This window comes from Microcebus murinus, chromosome 1, assembly GCF_040939455.1.
Source record: "Microcebus murinus isolate Inina chromosome 1, M.murinus_Inina_mat1.0, whole genome shotgun sequence".
NCBI classification, from domain to species: Eukaryota; Metazoa; Chordata; class Mammalia; order Primates; family Cheirogaleidae; genus Microcebus; species Microcebus murinus.
In genome coordinates, this window is record NC_134104.1 from 64,754,977 (window position 1) to 64,769,617 (window position 14,641).

The following is a 14,641-nucleotide window of genomic DNA, read 5'->3' on the forward strand; positions in this document are numbered from 1 at the left end:
CTGCCACCACACCCAGTTAATTTTTCTATTTTTTTTTGGTAGAGACAGGGTCTCGCTCCTGTTTAGGCTGGTCTTGAACTGGCAGCCTCAAACAATCCTCCTGCCTTGGCCTCCCAAAATGCTAGGATAATAACTGAACCACCTCACCCCGCCTATGAACTCTTAATCTTATCAACATCATCAAGAATTTATCTGGCCAGGCGTGGCTCACGCCTGTAATCCTAGCACTCTAGTAGGCCAAGGCAGGAAGATCGCTCAAGATCAGGAGTTCAAGAGTGAGCAAGAGACCCGCTACCCCCGTCTCTACAAAAATAGAAAGAAATTAGCTGGACAATTATAAATATATAGAAAAAATTAGCCAGGCATGGTGGTGCATGCCTGTAGTTCAATTACTTGGGAGGCTGAGGCAGGAGGACTGCTTGAGCCCAGGAGTTTGAGGTTGCTGTGAGCTAGGCTGATGCTACAGCACTCTAGCCCAGGCAACAGAGTTAGACTCTGTCTCCAAAAAAAAAAAAAAAAAAAAGGATTTACCTTAACAGCACAGAAATGTATAAAATTTCATTTTAACCAAAAGAATGCATGTGACAAGCAAGCCTCATGATGCTGGGAAATAGGAGTCATTTCTAAATCATTTGAACTCTACTGTAAACCTAAAGGCATTATACTGTCTTGCAAGTTTCACTTCCTAGAATTGAATCCAGCTAACCCAAGTGAATACTAAAGCCTTTAGTGGAGCTACTTGTCCCTAGGGTAAACTAAGCAGGGCTCTTCATTTAAGACCAGTTAGCACAGGCAAGTTGCCTAGCAGCACCCATTGGAGGACTGACCTCATTAGAGGACTTCATTTTCTGTCACAGCAAGTTCTGCACGTTAAAAAAGGAAAATCCCAAAATGTAAAAATTATATATGAGAATTGTTACTGTCGGGAAAATTACAATGAATGGAATGAATGGAAATGACAGACCTTTTCGTTTACATACGGATTTCAAGATGGAATCTTTTCATTCTTTTCTCGTAATACCAGCACCAAAGGTACTGTGTTGATTTTGTTATAATGACAATTTCTTTCTGGGTAGTACAGTTGTTTATTTTAGTTTACCTTATGCAATGGAATTATTCCTTTTTAATTTTATCAATTTTGTTCTTTCATTTATTGTTGAAATAGCCTATAGCTATAACTTTCATCCCACTTACTATAAAGTGTCAGGTTAAGAAGCAGCTCAGCTGAGCTCAGGATTTGGCAGTAGTGTATAAATTGAGTTTGCTTTTAATTTTCATAAAAAAGAGTCCTAAAATTTTGGGGGGCATGGCGAGGTAAAAAACATTTCTTCATTTTGTTAGACTTTCATCATTTTTATAAACAAGAAATAATATGTGGAATGTGAGCTCTGAACAGAACTTTCATTCATTACTCTACCCCCTACTTACAGATGTTTAGGGTTATTTCTACAACTGCTTGCCAATTACTGCCAGCTGAGGTACAACAGTGCCACTGAGCACACATACTGGTAAATAAATTAGATTCAAAATGGCTTCAAAGAGCTATGTGATATTCAAGATCTGCTTCCTAAAATAAACTAAGGAACACATGACATTTAAAAATGCCAGTTATTAACACAATTTCAAGCATTCCAGAAAAATTTTAACCAAGACCTAAAACAGAAATAACAAATATACTCAAAAGAGAGGAAACAGAGTTATTACTTTTAAGATCATATACCTGCCTACTTAGAAAACCCACAAGAATAAAAACCTCCTAGACTAATATGTGGCTGAATACAAATAAACATTCAGAAACAAATGGCTTTTATCTATGTACCAATCACAACCAGTTAGAAAAATATAATATACAAAAATAGTTCCTTTATAACAGCTATAACAAATTTATGATATTATTGGAAACTTGTAGACCTACATGAAAACTACAAATATTTTTACTGAGAGACAAACAGGCTTGATAAATGACAATAACATATTCCTGTGTAGGAAGATACAGTATTATAATAATACAAATTTTTTACAAATTAATTTATAGAGCTTAATGAATTGTCACTTAAAATCCAAACAGGATTTCTTTAATGTGAGTACTCTATGTACCTCTAAAGTTCATTCAGAAGAATAAAATTCACTAATATCTAAGAAAGAAGAGTAATTAGAGAGGATAAATTGTGCTTTCAAATATTAAAATATATGCCAGTGCTAAAAAGTAGCATTTTAAAATTTTTTACTGGTGCCAAATTTGATAGTTAATATGTGGCCCAGAAACTAATGCTGGAATACACAAGAATATAGTATATAATAAAGGTGATTTCCAAAGCAAGTAGAGTAAAAAAAGAATGTTCAATAAAAGTCCCCAACTTAGCAATTTGTAAAAAAAATTCAGTGAACACCAAATATGAAAATGAAAATATGAAATGGATGAAGAGTAAAATGTAAAAAAGAAATCATTATTCTATTACAAGAAAATATTAGAATATTTACCTATTTTCAGAATAGACAAGAAATTTCTAATGATAACTGAGACTAAAATGTTAATAAAGTATTATTTAATTTGACTATAAAAAAAGGAAAGCAAAAATCAAAAGGCACACAATAAACTGGGAAACATATTAGTAACAACACAATATTCTTAATACATAAAGAATTTATTTAAAACAATTTTTAAATGCCAAAACCCCAATAAATAAAATCAAAGAACAATTAACCAGAAAAAAATACAAATTACTAACAAACTTGAACATATGTTCAATATCACCAGCAATCAAAGAAGTAAAATTAACATAATGAGATACTATTTTTCACCTATCAGCAAGATTTTTTTTTTTCAATAAATCTCAGTTTAGGCCAAAGAGTGGCAAAACAGGCACCCTTACTCTCATATGTTTTGAAAAGAGTGTAAATGGAAACCAACTTTCTGCGAAGTGATTGGCCATGTGTACCAAAGCCTTTCATTCTTTCACTCTACAAATATGTCCATTAGGTTCTCAGCCCATGATGAGACTTGCTCCCTGTCCTCACAGAGGCAACCTTTAGGGAAGAGATTCTAACAGGCAATTACTTATCACAACTGAACATGTGATTAAAACTGTGCTAGTGTTACTAAACACAAGGTATTCTGAAATAGTCACACCTGATTTGGGGGATGGGGGAGGATAGATGAGGTCAGGAAAAAAAATGACATTTAAGCTAAGATCTGAAGGAAGAAGAGGAATTAATTAGGTAAAGCTGGGGTGGGGGAAGGGAAATGGGGAAAGAGAGAAGACTGGATAGACACAGGAAACTACATATACAAAGGCAAATCCCTAGAAATACAGAAACTGAAAACAATGCTTATTTGGCTTGAGCTCAGGGACAGGGATTAAGCTGGGCCTTTCATACCACAACAAAAATTCTGGTCTCTAGCCTACAGGTAATGGGAAGCCATTTAAGGGTTTTAAGTAGAGAAATAAGATTAGATTTGTTTTCTAAAAAACTGTCTCTGGTTTCAGTATGAGGAAAGGCATGGGGAGGGAGGACAGGGGGTGCAGAGAGACTAGAGATGAGGCTACTACAACCATGGAGGTTAAAGAGCAGGGCGATACTGACCACGAGATGGCTATGGAGACAGAGAGGAGCAGGCAGATGCTACATCTTTAGGATATAAGTCACGGAGTCACAAGACACTATTTGAAAGAGGCATCAGAATGACTCAGAGGTTTCTGGTATAAGGAACGTCACAGATTGCTACTGATGATAATATTCATACTCTTTGACCTGGTAATTCTCCTTCTAGGAATCTATCCTAAAGAAATAATTAGAAATTTGGACAAAATTTGTTTGCAAAGATGTTCACTACTCTTATTTATAATGTAAAACTTGTAAGCAATCTAAATAATCAAAATAGGCAAATTTTAAAATAAATTACAATACTACCAAACAATGAAATATTAGGTAGCCATTTAAAAGTCACATTTAATGTCAAGAGAAGCTGCTTAACGGTAAAAAAAAAAAAAAAAAAAAAAGCAGGCTCCAAAAATTAATACAATTTTTTTTTTTTTTTTGATACAGAGTCTTGCTTTGTTGCCCAGGCTAGAGTCAGTGCCATGGTGTCAACCTAGCTCACAGCAACCTCAAACTCCTGGGCTCAAGCAATCCTGCTGCCTCAGCCTCCCAAGTAGCTGGGACTACAGGCATGTGCCACCACACCCGGCTAATTTTTTCTATATATATATACTAGTTGGCCAATTAATTTCTTTCTATTTATAGTAGAGATGGGGTCTCGCTCTTGCTCAGGCTGGTTTCGAACTCCTGACCTCAAGCAATCTGCCCGCCTCGGCCTCCCAGAGTGCTAGGATTACACACACGAGTGAGCCACCGTGCCTGGCCAATACAATTTTAATTTTAAAATACAAAAAGGCCTCTATGGACATATACCAAAGTATAACTAGTGATTATCTCTGAGTAGTAGGACAAATGTTTTTAAATCTGGAGGAGGCCTTTCTACTTTTTCAATTTTCTTTATAATGAAGAAGTCATACTTTTTATTTTTAAATTATTTCTATTTTAAAATAACATTTGTTGAGGACTTACTATGTCCTAGGCACTCTTATAAATGCTTTATGGATATGAAAGCATTTAATCCTGAAAATATTTCTAACATACAGAAAAGTTAATTGACTTGCCTACGGGTCACATACCCCAAATTTGAACCCATGCAGGCTGACTCCAGAGTCAGCTCTCTTATTCTATTATCCAGTACAGCCTATGGAAGTACTCATTTATACTCAATGAAATAACTTTAAAAAGATGAAATTAACAAGACAACCCACAGAATGGGAGAAACTTTTGCAAGTCATGTATCTGATAAGAGTCTAGCATCCAGAATACAAAAAGAACTCATAAAACTCAATAACAAAAAGACGAAAATCCCAATTAGAAAATGGGCAAAGGATTTGAACAGACATTTCACCCAAGAAGATATACAAAGGGCAATACACACATAAAAAAATGTTCAACATTATCAGTCATTAGGGAAACACAAATCAAAATGAGGTAACACTTCACATACGCTAGAATGGCTATAATTTAAAAAAATGGAACACGTTGGCAAAGAGGTGGAAAAAACTGGAACTCTCATACATTAATGGTGGGAATATAAAATGGTGCAGCTGCTTTGGAAAACAGTTTGGCAATTCCTCAAAATGTTAAACACAGAGTTACTGTATGACCCAGCAATGCTATTTCTATGGGTATACCCAATGTTCATTAGCATTATTTGTAATAGCCAAAAAAGTAGAACTCAAATGCCCATCAGCTGATGAGTAGATAAACAAAATGTACATATCCATATGAGAGAATATTATTCAGCAATAAAAAGAAATTAAGCACTGCATACTACAACATGGATGAACTTTGAAAACACGCTAAGTGAAAGAAGCCAGGCACAAAAGGCCAAATATTGTATGATTCCATTTATATGGTATGTCCTAATTCATAGAGACAGAAAGAAGATTAGTGGTTGCCAGGGCCTGTGGGTAAGGCAGAATGGAAAATTACTGCTTAAGGGGCACTGGACTTCTTTATGGGATAATAAAAATGTTCTGGAATTAGATAATGATGATGGTTGTACAACACTGTAAACATACTAACAACCAATGAATTGCATACTTATCCTCCTGCCTCAGCCTCCCTCCTGAGTAACTAGGACTACAGGTGCACGCCACCACACCTAGCTAATTTTATTTTTTGCAGCAATGGGGTCTCACTACATTGCCCAGGCTGCTCTTGCACTCCCAAGGTACTGGGATTACAGGCACGAGCCATGGAACCCTGCCTGCCAATGAATCACGTATTTTTAAATGGCTAAAATGCTAAATTTTATGTTTTGTGAATTTTATTTGAACAAAAAAAGAACAAATTATCTTTACTTAAAAACTCAAGAGTAGTTTCTCACAACTACAGAGATTTTTACTTTCTTTTTCTTTTATGCCTAAGTATTAACCTCAAAATGTCAAATTACTGTCTCATCTATAAAATGGGATAATAGCAGTACTGTGATAAGAAGATTAGGAGAGTTAATAATGTAGGTATATATAAAGCACTCAGAACAGTGCCTGAAATAATAGCTCTCAAAAAATGTTAGCTATGAGAAGTAGTATAGTATCTGGAATCTAACCAGGATATGAAAAAATTACCATTTCTATTTTTATCCAAATTACTGTCTAACAGTTCAACCAGGGGCAGATTTATTTCACTAAAATCAACAAGGAAAAAGCACACTCTGATTTTTATGTTATTACTGCTAGTCTAAGATTTATTTTTTCAAATACAATAAACAGTTTGGTCTATGATTACAGTGAGATGGTATATTTATATATATATTAATATATATTTATTTTTATTTTTAAAGGATCCACTTCTGGAAGAATTCCAGGTATATTGATCTTGCTGTCTCTGTCACAGGAGTACAGGGGGGGTTCTAGACACCAAAAACTAAATAATTCCATGAGCTATACTATTAATACAAGGTCAAAATGAGAAAAAGAAGCTTAGAACAGCCATAAAAGAAGCTGAAGAACTGTCTAGTTCCCCCAAACTATTAATAGATATTCATAAGCCACTTCACCACAATGCCTAAAACATTGAATTTCTAGACCAACAAACTTACCTATATTGAAATATAAGTTAAACACCAGACCATGGTTATGAACTTCTCTGAATTAGAAACAGCAATGCTTTTTTCCTTTATAGTAACTCAATTTTGGAGTTAATGGTAACCGCTTTATTCAACAATATGGCAAAAAAATAAAAATGTAAGGTGTCTTCAGAGACAAAGAGGAAGCAGGCAAAATCTATTTGCTTAAGAGAATAAAAAACTCAGCTTTACATATGTTTCATGTTTGTGAAACACAACACAGGTCAGACTGTCAATAAAGCAGAGGGATAAAATTACAACCATGTAATTATACAACTATAAATAGTGCCTAAAGCCACAAATAAAAGGATACACTATACATAAGCAAAAAGTGGCCAAGACTATTAGATTAGTATTGGTCTTTTTCCGGTCACATGGAAACATAAATAGTTGCACATTAACAAATAGTTATTAAGTGTCTACCACATTCAGTGAACCAGGATAATGTCTAGCGACATATACAATGATACATGAACAAATATATTTTATATGGGGTTTGTAGGCTGTTTAGTTCTTAAAAAAAAACAAAAAACAAATAAAACTTAGGCGAAACTGTTTTTCCAAACTTCCAATAAAATTTTTCTATCTGTACAGTGAATGGCCAAAAAGAGAATGAGAAAGGATTCTCTAGAAATAAGGAAACCACTGCTGAGAATGTGGTAATGCTATTAAAGAGACATTACTATGATTACTTATAGTCCTACCTGTGCCTATGTTTTTCATTCCCATCCTGAATCGTATTTGCTTGCCATGAAGGACCTCAGAAAGGTGTTTAACATTCCAGTGCCGTGACGGCCAATCAAAAACCATGTTACAGAAGACTGCAGGTTGCTGTAAAGACATTATAATTTCTTTTGCTTTCTCTGGCGTAAAAGGTTTGACATGTTCACCTAGAAAGAAAAATGAATAGAGCAATAGATAGAAAACTATAAAGCTGTTTCATACAATATGAAGAAAAAATAGCTAATATATGTTTCTATTATGGCAAATCTTTCTGTGCAATTACATTGCATTTATACTTCATTTATGACTGTTTATATAAATATTTGGCCTCAAAAGACCATAATTCTTAAATAATCTTTCTCATGTTAAATTTCAAATGTTGGTAAATGTTGATAATTTTCAACGTCAAAAATGAAGTTTTAATGTTAAAAAAGGCTTTCCAACTACTTCTTTAAGTTAAATGGATACAATTTTTTGGAAAATATTATTTCCTAAATAGAGGACTATGTAAGAAATGCCAATGGAAACTACTCTAAAACAACTACAGGTGCTGGAGTCAGCAACAATTCTACTTGCTATATCATGTGTTTATGCCAAAAATACTGGATTAATATAGCCGTCGATATGGGGGGAGAGATCATTTTTATTGCAAAGTTTAAAAGGATAAAAGGTGCGGTAAGATGGCAATCAATGTTAAACCATGGTTTCAACTGCATGTATCAACAGTACAGAGGATCTGTACAAACCAACACTGTGACTTACTAAGTACTTAAATAAATTTCACAGAATCATAGAATGTTAATCCTGGATAAGATAGTAAAATTAATATTTTTTAAATAAAAGAACAAGGAAGTTTCTCTTTAAAGACATCTTAAGATGGAGAGTTCTTAGGCCAGGCGTGGTGGCTCACGCCTGTAATCCTAGCACTCTGGGAGGCTGAGGAGGGCGGATTGCTCGAGGTCAGGAGTTAAAAACCAGCCTGAGCAAGAGTGAGACCCCATCTCTACTATAAATAGAAAGAAATTAATTGGCCAACTAATATATATAGAAAAAATTAGCCAGGCATGGTGGCACATGCCTGTAGTCCCAGCTACTTGGGAGGCTAAGGCGGCAGGATTGCTTGAGCCCAGGAGTTTGAGGTTGCTGTGAGCTAGGCTGACGCCACGGCACTCACTCTAGCCTGGGCAACAGAGTGAGACTCTGTCTCAAAAAAAAAAAAAAGGAAAAACAAAAACGATGGAAAGTTCTTGGGGAAAGTTAAAAAAATGCTTCATAGTCTGATCCCCAAAACATATATTAATATTTATGATTCTCAAGAACAATCAGCTAATCTTCTATTTTGGTTACTTAATGTATAATTATACTTAATTTAAAAAATTAATGAAAGCTTGTACAGAATCGAAATTTCTCTAATACCCAACCTTCTAAACTATCTGATAAAAGGAAGAGGGATGGGGATGGACTCATCAAAGAACTTGAGTAATTTGTACTTGTTTAAACACAAGGCTTATTTTCAAAGGAAAGGAAAACTTAAATCAATTTAGCATCCTTTTTCAGGCAAAAAAAAATTTGGAATTCTTTCCTAAACCCTCAGTGAAAGCGTGCAGGCTCTAAGCCCTCTGCAGTTGACATTTGAGAACAATCTGTTATCTTCCACACAGTCATCACTCCCAAGTGAGGAGATCAGGATGGATGCTTAGAGGGAAAATGCATGAGAGTCGGGTGACACATGGAGTGAGGGACAGAGACAGCAGCCTTAGGTCTCAACGTGAAAGAAGCCCCAAGTTTATCTTCAAGTGACCTTTACATGTTGACGAGCCCTATAAATGATATATTATGTGACCAGGAATACAATTTTCTGTATTTCTTTGGGAAGGTTTTTTTTTTTTTTCTTTTTCACTTTTGATATGTCTGTCAACTTTACATTCAATGTCTTGATCCACACTGGCCTATAAATGTTTTAAATACAAGGTTACCTAGATTGCAATGCAACAAATCTTCCTGAACTCAGTGTGCCTGCATTCCATGTGTATGAAATTGAACAAGACATATTTTTTTATTATATATTCTTTAAGTTTTGCTACGCCATTGTGGGGAAGGTAAAATTTCTCCTCTACCCTCTTAGGGTCTCTGCTGGGACCTGGGACTGACATAAGACAGGCTAGGAGGGGAAAATTAATATAAAGACCTAAAGAAGCAGTTAGAGCCTAACACTTTCATATTAGGTTGAACAAAGAGTAAAATTTTGAAAACATGACAAAGACAAAGGAATTGGGCTAGTGCAATTAATTGTGGAAAAGTGACTTGGAAGATAAGGGTTAGCTTAACAAGGTTTGTTTGCACAGATTTCTCTCAGCCTTGATTCTCTGTCTCTGGTTATAAGGATGTCTTCCTTTCTCCTGGCACAGGGAAGGCAACTTTCACATGGAAGTTTCACCTCCTGCTTTTGGGAACATCTTCCTAAAAGGAAGATCAGAGTGCTCTTCTTGCATCTGCTGTTTTTCAGTGGCTTTAACCCAAAATAATCAATACGCCAAAGCAGCAAATTTTGGGATGGCATATTTTGATCCTCTACACTATGAAAAGCTATGGTACATTCATGATATACAGTATACTGTTGTTCACAGCATATAAATTGGAAACAAGCTTTGGTAAATAACTGGGAAAAGAAAGCAGAAGTCTCAAAGAACCATCTTTTATTCTAGTAACTCATGTTATAGGAATTTACTCTAACAAAATAATAGTAAGCTATATACATATCCATATATATCATATATAGTATACACAAACACACAAAATGTCTACTGCCACATTATAACAACTAAAAATATAAATGCCCCAAGGAAGAAAGATGTTTATTAAATTACGATGTAGTAATCTCACGGTACATTACTTCCAATAAAAAATAAGAATTAAGGCTGTGTGAAAATGTGTACAGATGTGGGATGGGAAGAGAGAGCAGGGCCTGAAGTTGATTGAGAGAGCTACTGTAATAGACAAGAGAGAAGTCTGATAATGAAGCCCTGAACAACAAGGGGTAGCAGTAAAGAAGACGGAGATGGTAAAGATGAAGAAACACTAAGAGGCTAATATCAAAGACTATTACAACCAGAGATGTGGGCTGAGAGTCAGATGCAGCCAAAAGACTGAGGTTTCTAGACCTGGTGACCTGCCATTAAAAAAAGTGAGGAGCAACAGCTCATTCTGTTGGGAAGATAAAAAGTTTGATTTCTGAATATGAGTATTATAACAATACCATAACCGTATAATGCTTTATTGTTTACAATGTACTAGAATACACGTGAAGATAAAAGTGCTCATCTGATCCTAAAATAAGCCTGTAAAACACAGGCAGAGAAAGTATTTTATTTCCACTACCCAAAGGATGAAATGGAAGCTTAGATGTCAGATGAACTGGAACTGATGAGGTTCTCTCACTCCAAAGGCCAGTGCTCTTTCTACCGCACAATCTCATTTCCAAAGAATTAAAACTGGGCAAACTAAACAGGGTTGGAAACCCAGGAGACAAAATACAACCTGAAAAGATAAATATGTTCAGGAAAGCTTAAGATTAATTCATAGATAACAATCCACATGTGCTCTGGGGAGAAAGCAACGTTTGGGGCAGGGCGTGTGTATGTGAGGGTGGGTGCTACACCTGCAGTAGAGACGGCTAGTTGCCTATGACAAGGATTCTTTCTTCAGACAAACTTCAGTCAGGCTGTGAATCTTCTCCTAGGTCCATCTGTGCACTACCTTGTAAAATCCAGTTTTAGCAAAGAAGTCTGCTAAGTCACTTTATTTTATTTTATTTTATTTTTTGAGAGAGAGTCTTGGTCTGTCGCTCGGACTAGAGTGCAGTGGCGTCATCACAGCTGACTGTAACCTCAAAGTCCTGGGCTCAAGGGATTCTCTTGCTTCAGCTTCCCAAGTAGCTGGGCATGTGCCACCAGACCTGGCTAGTTTTTCTATTTCTTATAGAGATGGGGTCTCACTCTTTCTTAGGCTTTTCTGGAACTCCTGAGCTCAAGCAATCCTTCCGCCTCATTCTCCTAGAGTACTAGGATTATAAGCATGAGCCACTGTGCTCAGCCAAGAACTCTGCTAAGTCACTTTAGCAAGAACCATCCCCATCGCTGATATCTGAGCATCCCTGATATCTGACCAGGTTCCTCATCCTCCACCAACCTCCAGATGATGATGTCTGATCACCCTGGCCTGTCTTCAGCAAGAATCCCGTTAGGTTGGTTTTGCCTTAGTAGTTTTCTATCCACTAATCCCCGTATTGCTCCTTGGCTCTAAATTCCCACTTGCTGTATTTGGGGTTGAACCTAACCTCTCTCCCCAACTTGCAAGACTTTGCTGCAATAGTCCTTATATCTATCTTGATGGTCCTGAATAAAGTCTTCCTTACCATGCTTTAATAAGTATCACTAAATAATTTTTCTTTAACACCTACCTACCCAATTCCCATTCTCTTCTTCCTTAATAACAGAACTTTGGGCAAGGGGAGTGACTGAAAAGTTGTATTTCCCAGACTCCTTTGCAGTGAGTAGGAGGCAGAGATATACCTGGAAATTGCTGGGTCAACCTTTTTGCCCTTGTCCTCCTCTCTTATTTGCTGCCTGGAAAGCAGACATAATGGTTGGCCACCATGTGAGACAAAAGAAAGGTCCAGGAAATTGCAAAACTTGGCCAAAAGAATGCACAAATGTCAATCTTTGTGCTACTGAATACCACCAGTCAACTTCTCCCTCCTGAATCCTTTTACATAAAAAATAAACTCTCATAGTGAAGACTCTTATTAGTTTATAAATAGTGTAACAGCTGGCCGGGCGCAGTGGCGCAGAGGCTCACACCTGTAATCCTAGCACTCTGGGAGGCCGAGGCAGGAGGATTGCTTGAGGACAGGAGTTCAAAATCAGCCTGAGCAAGAGCGAGACCGTCTCTACTATAAATAGAAATGAATTGGCCAACTAATATATATAGAAAAAATTAGCCGGGCATGGTGGTGCATGCCTATAGTCCCAGCTACTTGGGAGGCTGAGGCAGTAGGATCGCTTGAGCCCAGGAGTTTGAGGTTGCTGTGAGCTAGGCTGACGCCATGGCACTCACTCTAGCCTGGGCAACAGAGTGAGACTCTTGTCTCAAACAAACAAACAAAAAAAATAGTGTAACAGCTTGTCTTCTGAGATTGGTCATTTTCAAGGACAACCATATTCTCCTTATAAAGTGCTCTATGGTTTAGGCTGGATGAATCATGGCTGGTCTGACTCACTGTTGTATTCTTTTGGTTCTAAGGTTGTAAAATATTCAACCTTTAAACATTTTGTTTCTAGAACTTTAAAGGGCAGAGAAGATGGAAGCACCAGTCCTTTTGGGGTAGGGATTTATTTATTCTACTTATCTTATATCAGAGCCAATAGACCATATGGCTTTGGTTTCTGGTTCTCGCATTTGGGTAGATATATCTGGTCAGCCCTCCACAAATACATACACAGGCCAACAGTAACAAATGAGTATTGTTTTGACAAAATAGCTTCAAAGAAGTAAATGTTTTTTTATCTCGCATAATGTTAAATTTTTTAAAAATTTACTTAATGATCTGATCTAAGAATCCCAGGCCTCCCAGAGATTATTTAACAGGAGGCTTTCAACACTAAAATATGCTGTGAAAACACCTGGCCTAGTGATTGGTATATATTAAATGCCAAAATATTTGCTAAATGAATGAAAGTTATAAAATGTGTATAAAACTAGGGTAGTAGGATGTTCACCATAACAGGAAATTAGCATATTTATCGAACTTCAGGCCCATCAGTGTAATAAAACAATCAGCTGGTTGTGAGATAAAACTAATTTCGCTTCTGATAGTTTAATCAACAATGAACTGGTACATTAAATTAACAAATTTAAGTGTTACCATTTCCTTTAAAGAAGAATGCAATGCTATACCGTATTAATTAAATAGCCTAGGGATGCATCCAGTCATTCCACGCCAGGAATATTTGCAAAGAGCTATAAAAATTCTGAAGCAACCTTAACAGCCTTTAAAGGATAAGTGTATTTAGGTCTAAACTTGCAGCAAGAAGCAATTTCTAACCAGATGACTCAGAAATTGCTGAAAAAAACAGATTAGTGATCTGGGTGTTGCACAATAGTCTTTTCTCCCTCCAATCATAGCATGTTATTCAGTCAATTTATTACAGCCTTAGTTACATCTAATTCTTTGGAGATAGTGAAACACCATTGAAAAGCCAATTGCCTTTTTCTCTGTATTTTTTTTATTAATGCAAAGTAGAAGATAATTTGAAACCTAATTTCTCTAAATTTGCTAGCTATTTGGCTTCAGTTAATTAACACCTGGCCTGGATTTGTGTCTGAGAATTTAGGATGAGAATTTAAGATGAGAATAAAGAACATTTACCAAGTTTCCAGAAAACTCTCCAAATACTGATAGACTATAACAAAGACAAAGATCCTGAAATTGAAATTAACTTGTCTCTCATGTCAGATATAATTTAATAGAAAAATTATAGATATTAAAAAACTTTCAGAAGGTGACACAGAGTAAGTCTCAAATTACAATACAGAGAATCACCTTAGTGATACAGCATGGATTGAAAACTGGGTCCTAGTATGGTGAGGTAATTTATATCTGAATGTATACATGTAGCGTATGATGTTTCTTCAGCTAGACAACTATTACATATACATATAACAAATTTGAAAACCTCTGGAATAGTAGATATTAGGGTAAAAAGTAATGATCATTTGGGCAATGTCAGAAAAACCTTGATGGGATCATGCAAGTACCATCTAACAAAATGACCGTATTAGTACTAAAGACCGAATGGTAACCTTACAGCAAAAACAATTTTTCATTTTGTAGCCACTATTTTAAAATGTCAATACAAACTGAGAAAATTCTCCTGAAAGGCAACATAATGCTTAAATAAAATGATGAACAGTCATAAACCCTTTGAATTTCAAGGTCTAGAAGGTGGTCCTTTGCCACTGAAGAAACCACAAACGTTAGTGTTGAGGCTACCATGACATAACCTTGTCAGTATCAATGCTTGGTGTGGTAGTGAACACCAAAGAAGGTTCAGGCTGGACACCTGAGACAGTTATATGCTGGACAGTAACCAAGGGTTCATAAGCCTTTTAGGTTCTTCCCATCCTCTTACACTTACAACTTGCCCAGTTAACCCAGAAAATTTATCTTCTCAAAAAATGGCTCAT

At 36.1% G+C, this 14,641-nt stretch overlaps 1 protein-coding gene across 5 annotated transcripts in view; it reads right to left on the reverse strand.

Annotated features, from left to right (window-relative positions):
* The window catches only part of HSPBAP1 (HSPB1 associated protein 1), a 60,328-nt gene that overhangs the window by 40,450 nt on the left and 5,237 nt on the right, over positions 1-14,641 (reverse strand). For 3 of the 5 annotated variants that reach the window (XM_076002079.1, XM_076002076.1, XM_012780479.2), the window contains exon 2: positions 7,378-7,563. The exons of 1 other annotated variant lie outside the window; for it this stretch is intronic. In XM_076002079.1, the coding sequence (XP_075858194.1) occupies positions 7,378-7,563 (186 nt within the window). The remainder of the gene's footprint in view (positions 1-7,377; positions 7,564-14,641) is intronic. One more of the 5 variants, XM_076002084.1, reaches the window with a different exon arrangement.